The following is a 14853-nucleotide window of genomic DNA, read 5'->3' as shown; positions in this document are numbered from 1 at the left end:
GTAGCGTTTTAAAAGTGGAGAGGCTGTTTGCAGTCCGCACAGTAAGCGGTAATGTGTTCCACAGAGTGGGAGCCGCAACTGCAAAGGCTCGATCTCCTCTAGTTTTTTTGAATGATTGAGGAACGTCCAGTACCACCTGGTTAGCTGACCTAAGGGCTCTGGAGGGCTGATGCAGTGTAATAAGGTCAGACAGGTATTCTGGGGCCAGCCCATTCAGAGACTTAAAAACAAATAAATATATATTTGAAAAACAAAATGTAGAATTGACGCTAAATATCAAAGTATGGTTTGACCTCATTGGTTTGTATCTTGAAAACTGATTTGATAGGTGATTTCTTCATTTAGGCATTTCCAGTATTTGCCAGTTACATAACACATTTTGTTAAGTTCAGGTTATTCCTTCATGCTGTTTCACATGGTCCCCTTTTGCAAATATTCCTGAGTAGATTCATACATGTCTGTGAAATCACTGTTGTCAAAAATGTAGCGCAAAGAGCCCCCCACTGCCTGTCACTGAACTTTATGCTCTTTTTTTAAGCAACTCCAAGTTAAAAATACAAGCAGACTGATAAATGCTAGAACAGTTACCATTTATTTTTTTCACATCAGAAATAACACAACATGAAATATATAAATAATAAAACAGTAGACTAGGAAGGAAATCATTTTACATATTCCAATAAATAAATATCTTTTTCATTCCTGTGACTTATTGGTGTCCGGCACCTGACATAATTATAGATCCTATTTATGAATGGCTGCACACAGAAGATGGTTTCTTTCAGTAACAACAGTATGTACTGGTCGATCTCTGTTTATTAAACTCCTTATGAAACATTACTGTATCAACACGTATTTTGCATAAATATTCATAATTACTCACAGATTACACATTTTTACATATACAAAACAAACATTGCCACATCTGGCCTGAGGTTTAAAATTTAACTAACAAAAGAGGTTAAAGGACAGCAGGACGCTGGACCAAACTTGCCTCATGATTATGTCAAATGTTGCCAAACTTATCCTTCATCAGCTATTCAAACAGAAGATCTGCACAAGCTGCAGTTATGTAACATGGTTTGTGAGGACATTAACAGGTCATATTGCCATAAAAACTAATTCTGGACATTTTTATTTCTTTTTTTTTGTGTTTTATTAAATACTTTGTCCTCTTCCCAAAACTTGTTAGATATTTAATGCTTTCATGCCACTTTCCAGTGTCAGCCCTTTGTTGGACATTCTGTGGCTCCCATTCATTCTGCAGTCCACAAATGCAGGACAACATGTACTCACTCACACTATACAGTCAAAAACAAAGTTTTCAGAACAAACAAAGACTTGCAGCCTCTCTTAACTTTTCACCTTTTATACCCAAGTTCAGTATCTTAGTTCTGTTGCGCCCGGTCTGCAATATTGGTCTTGACGGGACTTTCAGGCCCGTTGGGCTGTAAGACCCTCAAGGGGTCGTCACAGGAGGTGATGGTCTCTTTGGACACAGCGCCGGCCTGGTCCTGTTCATGGTGTCTATGATTTGCATCCTTGCGATGTTTGATAGAATGTGTGGGACGTGACTGTGATCTTAATGGGTCAGAGGGGTTCACCTCGTCACTCCTCCTCTGTCTCTTTACCAAAGGACCCAGGAACCTCTCCAGCAGGTGGGCTGAGGTGGGTTCAGGCTGCTCCTGGTAAACAACTTGCAGCTCAGCTCCCACCAGTTTGAGTATTTGGCCCCCACTTGTAGAGTAAAACACATTGCGGTGGTTCGCCAAATCTAACCAAATGCGCTGGAAAAGGCAGTCTTCTCTGTCTTTTTGTCTCTGTAATAGTAGGAAAAAACAGACAAATACAAACATTTAAATATAAATACAAATACAAAATGTTTTAGATTACTGTTTTTCCCTGCAGTCATTTTTTCTGAAATTCACTCAAATGAAGTGCATTTTAAAAGATACTCACAGAGATGTACAGCTCTCCCTCTATGTCCATGCAGAGAAAGCGTTTTCTTCTCAAGTCAAATATTGACACAAAGTTGCTTGTATCTGTTCTTATTGGCAAAATAACTGAAGGAAACAGATTTAAACATAACACCATCAGTTAAATGAAAAAAATGACATAATGAAAAACATATTTCACATGTTGTGGATTTAGAATAGTTTTAGAAAGGTGTTGGCTGCCAGATATCTTGCTTGTTTGTTTTGGTGACATGCAAAAAAAAATCCTTTGGACACTCAAAGTACCAAAATACACTTTTAAGTATTTTCAGAAATATATCATACAAAACATATTTCCAAACTTTCATCTTTATGTAAAAATTATATCTTTTTTCTTTCAAAATATTTTTTGGACATGTGAAATATGTAAATGTGTTAATTAGATGAATGAATGAATTAAATAATGTATAACATCTACTGTCTGAAATGACTTCATATAGGCCAACTTACCCAGAAAGTCACGGTGAATGCCTTTTCTCATTGACCCGCTTAGCTCCAGATAGAAATGTCCCATACCGGCTGATGTATCTGCATGTGCTCCTGTGTTAAGGCTGCTCTGCTGATGTTGTAGTAGCTGTCGTGGATCCTGGAGCCTCGGTTTACAATCCACCGGTACAGACACATGTACAGCAATCAGGAAAAGTGAGAAGAAAGCTGGTTGCATGATCAATGGGGAAGCCGTGCTGTCTTTACTCTAGCAGAACAAATGCTCAGGTTGGTGTTTGGGCAGCTACTGGAGGAGGAGAAAGTCCAACAGGCCTTTTTAAACAGAGGGTCGATAAACCGGCTAACTCATTTACCAAAATGACACAAAGCCTGCCTGTTTTTCAGTGGTTAAGGGTTGCTGATGTGGAATTCCTGCAGTCTTGAACTCACAGGACACCATTTTATTATTATGGAGTGCAATTGTTCTCTGAATGGAAATGCCTTGACATAAACCATATTTTTCTGCCTTTCTGACAGAAGTATAATTTGCTCTACTAGTTTGTTCAAACCTAAAGTAATCTAACACAATGAATAAGTGTAACTGCAGAGGCTAGAGCAGAGGAGAAAGGCTGAAGAGACAGCAAAGGCAAAGATGGAGAGGAGTGTAAATTCATCTTTACACATCTGTGTCCATGGTCAAAAAGAAGGGGTGAGGTAAGAATAACAGGGTTTCCAAATTTCATTTAAAGTTTATTGTTTGAAATTTAAATCACAAGTCCACTACTCACAATGTGAATAAGAGAAACGGTCTTTAAGGATGAAAAATACAGCAACTCCATACAGATTAATATAGGTCAAGCCTTTACAGCCTATTTGTATTAACCGTTACATACTGTTTAGGTCAAATTTGACCCATTCTGACATTTGAAAGCAATTAAAACCCACACAAATTACATTCTTTAAGCCGGAAATGTTATGACTTTCCCTTTAGAGGCCTAGAATGTGTATAAATGGAAATATTTTTAAAGCTATTTTATTTTATTTTCGTGCAGCTAGTACACATTTTTGCACATAGAGAGTGTTAAAGGTTATCATGAAGCCTAATATTCAAATGTTGCGTCCTTCACTTTTGATAAATGAACAGCAATGATTATGGCTGTTATGTTCTCATTTTAGATAACAGGAGATCATAATATAGTGTGATTGTAAATGTATTTTCACTATCATAGTGTCACATCTAAACATCACACATGAACAAACATACACTGGTGGTTCAAATTTTGGCACAAATTACAAAGAAATACTTAAACTAGGTCAGAATATGAACAGTCTGTAAGGGTTAATTACTGACGCCTAATGAAGATTTTATTCCATTGAGTCACTCATGTGTTAACTGTAATGTGAGGGGAGTGACTCATACTTTACTTATTAATTAACTGCACATACTTACCCCGCCTCTCACTTCCTTTCACTAGAGCACTTTATATGGTGTTAAAAAAGTATGGTGACGTCACTTTGGTGGTTTTCAAAAGGAAATCTTGACATCACAATTACATATTTTTACCTTTTCTTAGTTTCTTTAAACATTGTAGAGATCTGAGGGTTTCACTCTACAGAAACATGATGTAGGATATGTAAAAATGACTACATTATTATTTATTATTTATTATACCATGTTGATTGAGGTTGTGCAGGCAACTTGGAGCTCTCTACTATGAGTATCAGACTATATAGAGCCCATTAGTGTGTAGAGGCAAATACATTTTAGGCCTCCTGGAAAAATACTGCACTACTGGGATGGTTCAAGGCAATGTTGATTAGAACAGTGTCACTGTTTTATTTATTTACATTTACAGAACTAAGTTTTAAGGTAATTTGGCACTGATCATATGCAAAATAGAGACAAAGTTGAGTTCAGTTAGTTGTGCTGAGTTGGAGAAGTGTTGTTGTTTTTCAGATGAATTCCAAGTAAATATTTATTCATGTTATTTGACTCTTTATACTTAATAAATGTTGAATGGCATGCCTGCTCTTTAGGGGAGGGGTTGGGGGGGGGGGGGGGTTCTTATGTTCAGCTGACCTGCTGTGCACTCCACTACATATTCTCTATTTTCCTAGAACTGAATTACTGAAAGATTGACTATTTTATATGACAATGATTATTTACTATGACTATTTTAATGAAATTATTTATTTTAGGACACTTTGTGATTTTAAGATATATTTATCATTTTAAGATTATTAGGACACTATATATGCTACTGAACTAAGTTTCGTTGTATTGTTTTATCAGTGCAATGACAATAAAGTATCTATTCTATTCCATTTTAAAGGCTCTGTGCAAGTTTGAAGTAAAACTAACTAATTATGAGTGTACCAGTTGAACTTATTGAACATACAACTTATTTATTGTTGATAATTGGTGCCAAATTTTATAGTTTTAGATGTTTTAGACCAAAGTGTTGCTGCAGTTTGCACTAATCTCTGTCCAAATGATTGTTGCTGTCCTACCTGGTAATGCCAGAAGAGGGCGCTACATACTGATTCATGATGATTCACTGAGGTTTTTAAATTCTCTTGGACACCCCTCAAGGTTCCTCCCCAGTTCTTGATATCTGACATTAAGCATAATAAAAATGATATAATATCAAATCTGTGTTTTTCAGTGTCAAGAGGCATGAAATAAGTCAAACCTGCAACTTTAAAGCATCCAATCACAACAGCTTTTACAAAACGTCTTTTATTATCATTTCAGGAATACAGTTGACTGCTGTGCACAGCACATACGTACAAAAATAAAAGGAAAACCATTTGTAATATAGTATTTTACTTACTCGTCATCATATTTTTCAGAAACAAATGATTGGAGAAGTCTGTTGTTTCAAACTAATTTACAATCATTTCAATAATCGGAACTAAGGCAGAAGGTGAGGTATATGTTAAAAAAGAGGAGGGGGACTCAGAGGAAGCACTCTCCCCTCAGTGCAGGAATAGAAAACTGAGAGAGAAACACAAAGGCTGCCGGCACACAGGGACACACACGCACACACGGACGCACACACACACACACACACACACACACACACACACACACACACACACACACACACACACACACACACACACACACACACACACACACACACACACACACACACAAATCTGATCCCAGATCCTTCCACAGACCTCCAGTTCCCCGTGAACCAACACATTTTAAAACCAGCTGAACAGGTATGATAAGCACAATGGCAAAATCCAGACACTGGATCTTTAATTAAAATGGGTAACTCATACTGAGTCCATTCAAAACTCTGTATGCATAATGGGAAATTTAGGGAAGTGGGAGTTTATGGTGAAGAGTGATATGTTTCTTCACATTAACTACCTTCTCTCAGTTAATGCAATATCATACAACCTTTTCTGCCTTGAAACAACATCATGCAATAGTTGTAGGACTTAATGGAGTCATATTTCTTTTTAGATTTTAAATTTTCTCACTTTAAAAATTGGACACTGATCTCTGTTGTTTTTGGTGTAAACAATACCAGCTTCAATTCTTATAATATGAACTGATCCTTTTACAGCGTGAGGAGACAGCCACTGTTACTTTGCAATTCCCATTCTGCCCCTCAAAATCATCGCTTGTTGTGCTGACAGTGTCCTCTGAAATATACCATAATAAACCAGAAATGACATACAGCAATGAACACAATATTACCATCAAAAACAAGTGCTTTTGATTTTGTGGGTCAGCCTGTTTTGATGGAAGCATAGCAAGGGAAAACAACATGTACCCCCTGCTCAGTGAATTGCACTGCATAAAAAAACAAAACAAAACAAAAACAAAAACAAATTTGCACCTTTTAATATATTTTGACAAATTTGCCAAAATACTTCTCCAACTGACTCCTCACTGACGCAAAATCAGCCCCAAAAAAAGCTACAAGTGATCACTTCTATGATCATCGGTGATGTGGTAATGGCTGGTCGGTCAAACTGAGTAATAAAATGTTCAAGGTACAATCCCAAAAAACACAGTTATCAATGGTGATAATATGAAAACATGAAATGTGACATCCTCAGTCTATCAATTTGCCCTTTTGGATCACAGTTTTCAGTCTACCAGACAGTCTCTTTATCCCAAGTGTCCCTTTCCTGGAAGCGTTTGATTCTTTTTAACGTGGCCTTTTGCTACATAATGACCAGCTCAAACCCAAGGCTGGATTAGTACCCTGAGGGGCCCCTGGGCACTTAAGCTCATGTGCCCTTCTTGACTTTTTACTGGACTTTACTGTGCAATTTCTACTAGTTCATTATTTTTCCCGCACACTCATTGATACAACCTAATCACAGTGCCGTTCTGCCATCAAATTGACAAATAAAACAGTCAATCATGAGACTTCATTTTCTTGACAATAACTTTTTTCTTAATCCAACTGGATAATTGCATTGCTGTCAGGGTGGAACACTAGGTTTCCAACAGTGACAATCTAGAGGATGGGTCAAGCCTCGTGTCTTATTTCTGTAGAGCCTGACCAAAAAAAAAAGAAAATAAAGAAAAGTATTTTCATTGGGTGCCCCTTTCTGCTCAGGGGCCCCTGGGGCCTTACCCAGATTGCCCGTATGGTAAATCCGGCCATGCTCAAACCACAGTCTTTTTTTTTCTTTTGACGGATATACCTCAATAGCTTTTGTGTTGCTTCTTCCACGCCTTTCACCTTTATCCTCTGCTGTGAGGAGAGTACAGTACATCAGCTTGCACAGTCAGACAATGCCCTGTTATTCCTGACTCAAGGTAAATTGATCTGATACCATCGCTACCGACGCTTTGGCAGAAACAGAACATGACAGGCGCGCGCGCACTCTCTCTCTCTCACACACACACGCACATGCACACACGCTTACATACACACATTCACTGACTGGATACTGCACATTCGTCTCTGCTACTAGACATAAGCTGGGAGCTTAAAGGGCACGTAAACCATTGCTCACAGACATTTTGTCAGTGCGCTACAGTAATGTTAGAAAGGGCATGAGGTAAAATATGATAACATATCTGTAAGAGCCTTGCTTTCCTTTCAATCATATTTCACCAAGCTGGCCTTAGTGGTAGTTCGCTACTCACAGAATATTGCAGGTCAAGTACCAAAACATAACTTAATTAAATTATAATCAAAAAATAAGCTCAATTGCACCTCATTTCAACATTAAAGAGACTCTACTCTGAGGATTGTGCAGAATCGTCACTACTACTAAGTTTCATTGCACATTACAGTACATGACAACCATTTTTGTCTTGATCAAGAAATACAGGTGCAGAGCTCTGTAAAATAACAAGTGGTGGAGATGGACCAGAGAACACGCCTACATCAGTAACACAGAGGACAGAAAGCCAACATCTCCAACCTTGGTACAAAAATGGCTCAGATGGACGGGACAAGAATCCCAGGGCCCAACGCTGACTGTCCGGTCTGACATCAACTGACGAGTGGGCCCACTTGTCTGTTGCTCAGGTATTTTACCCGCATTATCCACATACACGCCAAGTTAAACAAACAACGGGTGCCACATGCAGAGTCCCATATAAGTCCTCTGTACGTCATTGCTATCTTCACCTTTGCCTGATCCCCACGCCGCTCCACTGAAAGAGGAGCACGAGTGGTCGTTGAATTCAAGTATGCTGCACACACAAAGCCTGAATGAACATCGCCATTCTAACCCTTTGGTTCAATGCTTTTTTTGCAACATCGCTCATATCCTTTTCCTTTTTACAAGAAGCCATACCGTGACTCGAATAATGCATAAATATCTTAGAAATCTGGGAATAATAAGCGCAATCCACATCATCTAAATCTTCCGACTGAGTTACCTGAAATATAGTTCACAAATCCCAGAATCATGAACAGTTCCAGCTCTGCCTCAACCAAAGTGGTACATCGTTTCATTTCAACACAACAGGCTTTCACATTTACAGTGAATTGACTAATCGACAGCATCCACTGTGACCTCTGTACTTTCTGCATAAACACTGTGCCGACGTGCCAGATAATCATCAAACCAGTGTCTACAAGTCTACAAACCAGGTTGAACCAAATCAATTTGAACTGGGGGGGGGGGGTGACATACAGCAGACATGAATGGAGGATATTTCGCTTCATAGTATCAGGTCTATGATATTCTGCTACACTGATGCCGCCCCCATCCCTAACCTTAACCCTAACCCCCCATCCCACCCCCCCGACCTTCAAATTAAGCGGCTCTCAAACTGAGCAACACCACATACACACTAAAAACAAACGCATGGCCACATATACAGTGCACACTTACACACTCAATCTGGCTTGATGATGATCCGGCTAGAAAAATTTGTGAAAGTAAAACCTGGGATTGTCAAAGCTCCCTTGGACATGATGTGGAAGGGTGAGAGGGTTGGGGGTGGGGGTTGAGTGCTGACTCTAAATCTAACTTTCCATATTAACAAGAGGCTCCACTGGGTCCTGTGCAGTATAGAGTCTCAATTACTTAATTGATCTAATTATAGAAAGAAAATAAAGTAGCGAAACCTCTGGCCCTCTAGGAATTGGGCTAAAGCCCCCCGTTGGTGTCTGAGGGAGTGATGACTTGCCTTTCATTCCTATTTCTGACTCGAGCACCACGTTTCTCACATGCAAGGGGAAGGGGGCCGCAAGTAGGAATCCAAGGCACCGCCACTTCATGACAAAGCAAGTAAAAACCACTGCCACATTTGTAAGTGCTCTAGTTAGCTCTAGCAAATACATATAGGGGAGGAGAAATGTTCAAGTCCTTAATGGATGACAACAAAACATTTAGTAAACAGGCATTCTTCTCTGTAGAAATTTCATGCACACATTTCTCTTCTTCTTCATCTTCTTCGTCTCAGGATATGGTGCTTTGAGGTAATAACGTATCCATTTCATTTCCAAAAGGATGAACTGTCATCCACTGAGAGGACAAGGACTCAACCAATTCCAGCAAGCACCCATATAAACTGAGGGGAAAAAATGAAGCTTCTCCATCCCCTTCTTATCACAAAATGGTGAAAATCATAAAAGCAGCAAAGAATGGCATTTCCATCATTTCTAATACAAAGTAAGCTACCCAAATATACATATAAAGTTTGAATAAATACTATCAGATATAATGTATTTCTTTCTTTTACAGTCCATTTTGTCTTTTGTGTTTGTACGTACGTATACGGTATTTATGTTACCTGGGAAATAATCCACATGTGCAAATAAGTTTGTTATTGCCAGTCTTTGCTCATCATATTCGGGGTAGGAAGTGCGTTACAGTCATGGCAGTGGTGGCCTTGTTGCCCCTCTTCACGCGGCCATGCTTGCTGAGTGCTATGTAGAAGCCTCTGTAAATCAGAGACTCGTAGGCGTTGTAGTTGTTTGCGAGCAAGCTCTCCTTGAACTTGCACTCGTCATGGAAGACTGTCTGGAGAGGACAAAGGGACAGAAGGCATGCATTTTAATGAACAGTTTGATTAATAAAACATTTTTCAAAAGACACTGTTTGTGGTTTGAAGCTTTGGTGGCACAACATGAAAAAGCAACTTTTAAAGGATCCTGAGCGAAGCATAAAAAATATAATGATAAATTTAGATGAGACACACCAATCAGAACAATGAATTCACATTTTTGACAATTGTTCAGTCTCCTAGCAGCACTTACTGCTTTTACATAAATATCAAGTTGTATGTAGTTTACTCCTCAATAAAAAAAAGGAATCTGTACACAATAAGCCAAATCAGCTAATATTTTTCATACACAAGGTGTTTCTATTGAGCAAATGTCCATTCACAGAAAGAACATGCCTAACTTAAAGGAATAGTTGGAAAATTCCCTTAATTTCACTTTCTTGCCGAGACTTAGAGAAGATTTATACCACACTCATGTACGCTAAATATGAATCTACAGCTAGCAACCAATTAGCTTAGCTTAGCATAAGGACTAGAAAGGGTTGAATCAGTTAGCTTAGCTCTGTCCAGACATAACAAAATCTAACGCTCACTAATGAACACATTATATCTTGTTTGTTTAAACCACAATTTGTCATGTTTTCCACAGATGAAAGAAACAGAACAGGCTATAATGGTGTCATTAAAGAGCTGTAGAGGTGCTGGTCATTTTTAAAGTTTTGACAGGGCCAGGCTAGCAAATTCCCATAGTTTCCAGTCTTTAAGCAAAATTAAGCAAACTTATTTTTTCAACTACAGATATTCTGCGAAGGCCCGTCCTACTCTGTGTCTGATTGGCTCTTATCCTAACCATCTCACTCCTCATGACTAAACCTAACACTTCTTCAGAGGGGCCCTACTTTGCCTCTGATTGGCTAGCAATCGTTGCCTTCGTTGGTTAGCTTTAGGCTTGAGGAGTGAGATGGTTGGGTTAGGGTAAGAATATAAGGTCAGAGCCAATCAGACGCATTGTAGGGTGGGTCTTTGTGAAATGCAGGTGAGGGGGAAAAAATTTGCAAACTTAACCAACTAAGCAACAAATACTAGCCAATCAGAAGCAGAGAAGGGCGGGTCTTCGCCGAATACTGATGGTGAAAAAAAGACTGACTAATCTAACTCTGCAAAAAAGTCAATGTTAAACTATTTCTGTAAAATGACCATTTCAATACTAAAATCTTGAGGAAATATTTAAACTATACAATTAGGCTAAAATATAGCATATTCTTTTTTTTTTTTAAACAGCACATTAGGAAGGTTTTTGGTCCAAAAGACACACTGATCTGTATTTTCCTCATACAGCCCTTCAATCTTAGAATAATCTCCAAATATCTATCATTATAAAGAACAATAAGACTGCTCTACTCTGCTCTGCTGATCAGACAATACATGACTCACAGTGTACAGCAGCAGAGCCAATTCTCCCCATCAGAGGCCACGTGGCCTAATTCAATCTCTTATCAGATCATCAGCCTGCTCACAAGCTAACGCTTCATCACTCAGATAACCGACTCGCATTCTGTCTGTCAAATATGTTGGCCACAGCGAGCAAACCGCCAGCCACGTGTCAGCTGAAACACAATGCTTACTCCACGCACCATGCACATTTATTTATTAATAGCTGTCATTGCTCTAGATGCAAACTAATTGCATTTTCTAAAGGTTATCACCAGTAATTCTACAACTACAACTCATCTGTAGGATGAGGATAAAAGTTTCAGGTTTTAATTTAATTACACTGTCATTTCATCCATTCATTCATTTTTCCATCATCTACAAAGTCCTTCTCTTACACACTGCTGGTGGCATTTGATATTTGAAGGGATCAAATAAAACAACTTATATTTTAAGCAGCAGGATTAAATTAAGGCTTTTGGGAATTGAAATTTACAGCGTGATAAAAGCACTGTCATTGTATACTGAAGGTTTGTGGGAATGTATTTCTAATTATAGCCCATTATTGACATTTTGCTTGTATAAAAAGACTTACAAATACACGTCATCACTCAAAACACTCAAAAGTAGCTGGTGCTTTTGAAAACCCTTTATCTGTCATTGTGACATCAGTACGGTAATATTGAGCTGTAGTACTAAGAGTTTCAGTGGTTTGTCAGACTTTGCATTACAGTAATTCTGCAATGCTTGTAAATTCAGGTGATCTTTGAGTGAGACACAAAGAACTGCAAGATACAGGAAACATCCAAAAGCTGCTCTGCTTTGAAGTGTCTTTGCAGCATCCTCAACCTCATGACAGGTGCCAAATTCACCTTCAATAACATGTTTTCTAGTATTGGATGCTTGTCAGATTTCTAATTTCTCTCTGATATAAGCCTGAAATTACATTTTTTTATTATTTTTTTGGAGGTTGGAGATGGGAGAAGCTGATGCTAGTGGGGTGGAGTAGCTCAGTCTTTACCCATCAGGATGTGTGTGATGAGCTCTACCCTGCAAAAAAAGGGCTTTGCCATTAAAATCGATTTCCAACTCTGCTGACAGGTTTCTTTCCATCAGGAAGGGGGGTTTCCCTTCTCCTCACGTATGACCACATTACAGCCTTGTGGGCTAAATCCTGCATCTGTTAACCTCATCATTATTTACCCATAGGCCACCGGGCCTAGCCCACTTGCTTGAAATAGAGCTGTATAAGTTCCTGAGAAAATTAAAAATATATGGATTTCACAACACATTTTGGGCAGCCCTCCTTCTGGCAGATAGAGCCATCCTAAAATCTTTTTTAAAAAGGAGGATCAAGCTGCAAGTGCGTCCTATTCAGACTCCCATGAAGTAACATTGCTGGACAATAAATGAAATACTGTGCATAGCCTACCTACCGTTCCGTATAACCTCCCACGGCTGTTCATTGCGACAAACAGCTCACTCTTCACCCCGTATAGGCTCACCACTCCTCTCTCCACCGTAGAGATCTCTATTAGACCTGATACAGGACAAGGAATTATTACATCAGAGTCAAAATTTAAAAAATAATAATAATAAAATACCAACCCATCCTCCTGGCTGATTCAATGTGTTATCACTGTGACTGTAGCATTGTGCTCCCTCTGCGTCTGTATGGGTGTAACCTTGCAGATTGCTGCGCAGCATGCCGAGCCTTTGTTCTGCATCTTTCACCCCATCTTACATTTGCATCCAGGGCGCGTGCCAATCAAGCGCATTGTGGTTATTGCAATAATTGCAGTAATTGCATTGACGTGCACGGCTATTGGTCACTGGACCGCCCTCACAGGGGCTGCGTAAAAATAAGTTGTGTCTAAAAGCGTCCATACATTCATGTCATGGTTGAGCTTTGGGGAAGGTGGGGGGTGAAAGGGGGTGTTCAGCACTGATGGATACTTGTTTTTAATAGATTTGTCTTTGCCGTGGAAGAAATTCAATGCTCCCTCAGAGTCGGACGACATATGATCATGCAAATGAATAGAGGGGATAGACTAGCCTGCTCATCACAGATCCATGCTTATTGACTCCTGCTTTCTCTTTTTATGTCTATTGCATTACATTGGTGGAGGCATAACTCACTGTACTGGTTTTCATTATGTACACCGTTTATCCTGCCGTCGGGGAGGACCTGAAGGTGAAACCCGATGCCCACGTTGCAGTAGAGCCTCCGCACTCTTTTGATGCCCAGCAGATAGTCACTCTCCCAGTTCAGCTCCGGTTTCTCCCCGGAGATCCCCAGTACAGAGCGTGAGAAGAGGGTCTCCCATCTTTTCTCCAGTAAAGTTGCATTCGTCCTGCTGCTCGGTAAAGGGTACGCTGACACGATCCCCAGCAGAAAGCCCAGGAGAACCACCGCGGTCAGCGTCCAGTGCGGCGTGCCGGCCTCGCAGGACATACTGACGAGGAGCCTTTGCGCAACGGCCATCCGGTTTACCTTCGGGCCACGTGGTCGAAATTAATGACCCTAAAAATACCGCTCTTCTTGTTTTGCTTCCTTCGGCATGCTGGCTGAGGGTTATTTTTGGAGCGCAGATCAGGGCTTTGGGCATGAAACGCAAGCCCCGGTGCAGAGGAGGAGAGGAGACGGGAGAGTGCGTGGCAGAGCTGGAGGTGATGGTGATGGTGATGTTGGTGGTGGTGGTGGTGATTACCATGTTTCGCAGCTCCTCCGCGCCCCTCTCTCTCTCTCTCTCTTTCTCTCTCTCTCGCTCTCTCTCTCTCTCTCTCTCTCTCTCTCTCTCACACACACACTCACACACTCTCTCTCTTTCTCTCTCTCTTCCCCCCTTCTCTGTCTCCCTCCCGGTAAGAGTTCCGAATAAATCCTGTACCAGTCACCAAAAACCCAGTTTCAACATTGCCAGGGCTCTAGCATCCCTGGATGACATCATGCTGGGTTAATACAAGGGTAGAGAGGGTGCTGACAGCAGAGAAAAATACCAAGTCTATGGAGAGTTGAGGGGAATAGTCTACTGTCAGTGCAGGACTGTGGAAGGGGAGAAAGCTTATTGGTGGCGTTCAGCGGCCGTGGTACGCGATGGGACACTCGGGCTGCTCCCAAATTGGGTCGGTGGTCATATGTCTGTCAGGCCGCTTCCTTATTTAGAAGGAAGGTGTAAAAACAGGCCCACTTGTCACTGGAGAGCAATGACAGGGCTCTTGTGGTCCCACTTCTTCTGCTTCGCCGTTCAAGAACTTTTCTCCCCCCAGCAAACCTGTGTTTTTCTGAGCCTCAAAATGACACATCAGCTGGAGCAGAGAGAGCCAGCGGGGCGTCCGCAGCCCCTCGCACCGCAAAGATCAGGGTTCAAGACCTCACCACCGTCCAGCATCCGCCCTGCTGACGTGTCCTTGAGCAAGACACTGGATCCCTCTCAGCTTGGTTGTACAGGAGGCCGAGAGTGGCATATTAATATAGTAGTACCATATACTTTTTTTCCTCTTTTTTTTGGAGTGCGCTACACCATAACCCCCTGCGTTTCCCATGGTGCATTC

General features: G+C 40.5%; 2 protein-coding genes across 2 annotated transcripts; both read right to left on the bottom strand.

Annotated features, from left to right (window-relative positions):
- Nucleotides 1-798: 798 nt before the first annotated feature.
- LOC133981574 (fibroblast growth factor 23-like) lies at nucleotides 799-2713 on the bottom strand. Its single transcript, XM_062420342.1, has 3 exons — nucleotides 2445-2713; nucleotides 1960-2063; nucleotides 799-1820 (listed from the first exon to the last, which is right to left on the bottom strand). The coding sequence occupies exons 1-3, from the start codon at nucleotides 2656-2658 to the stop codon at nucleotides 1389-1391; spliced, it is 750 nt and encodes a 249-aa protein (XP_062276326.1). The 5' UTR covers nucleotides 2659-2713; the 3' UTR covers nucleotides 799-1388.
- A 6872-nt stretch (nucleotides 2714-9585) lies between these two features.
- LOC133982122 (fibroblast growth factor 6-like) lies at nucleotides 9586-13969 on the bottom strand. The gene is made up of 3 exons (XM_062421044.1): nucleotides 13438-13969; nucleotides 12735-12838; nucleotides 9586-9884 (listed from the first exon to the last, which is right to left on the bottom strand). Exons 1-3 carry the CDS (start codon nucleotides 13781-13783, stop codon nucleotides 9708-9710), a joined length of 627 nt encoding a protein of 208 aa, XP_062277028.1. The 5' UTR covers nucleotides 13784-13969; the 3' UTR covers nucleotides 9586-9707.
- Nucleotides 13970-14853: the final 884 nt, after the last annotated feature.

Source organism: Scomber scombrus, chromosome 6, assembly GCF_963691925.1.
Source record: "Scomber scombrus chromosome 6, fScoSco1.1, whole genome shotgun sequence".
Classification (NCBI taxonomy): Eukaryota; Metazoa; Chordata; class Actinopteri; order Scombriformes; family Scombridae; genus Scomber; species Scomber scombrus.
This window is presented reverse-complemented; position numbering and strand designations above follow the sequence as displayed.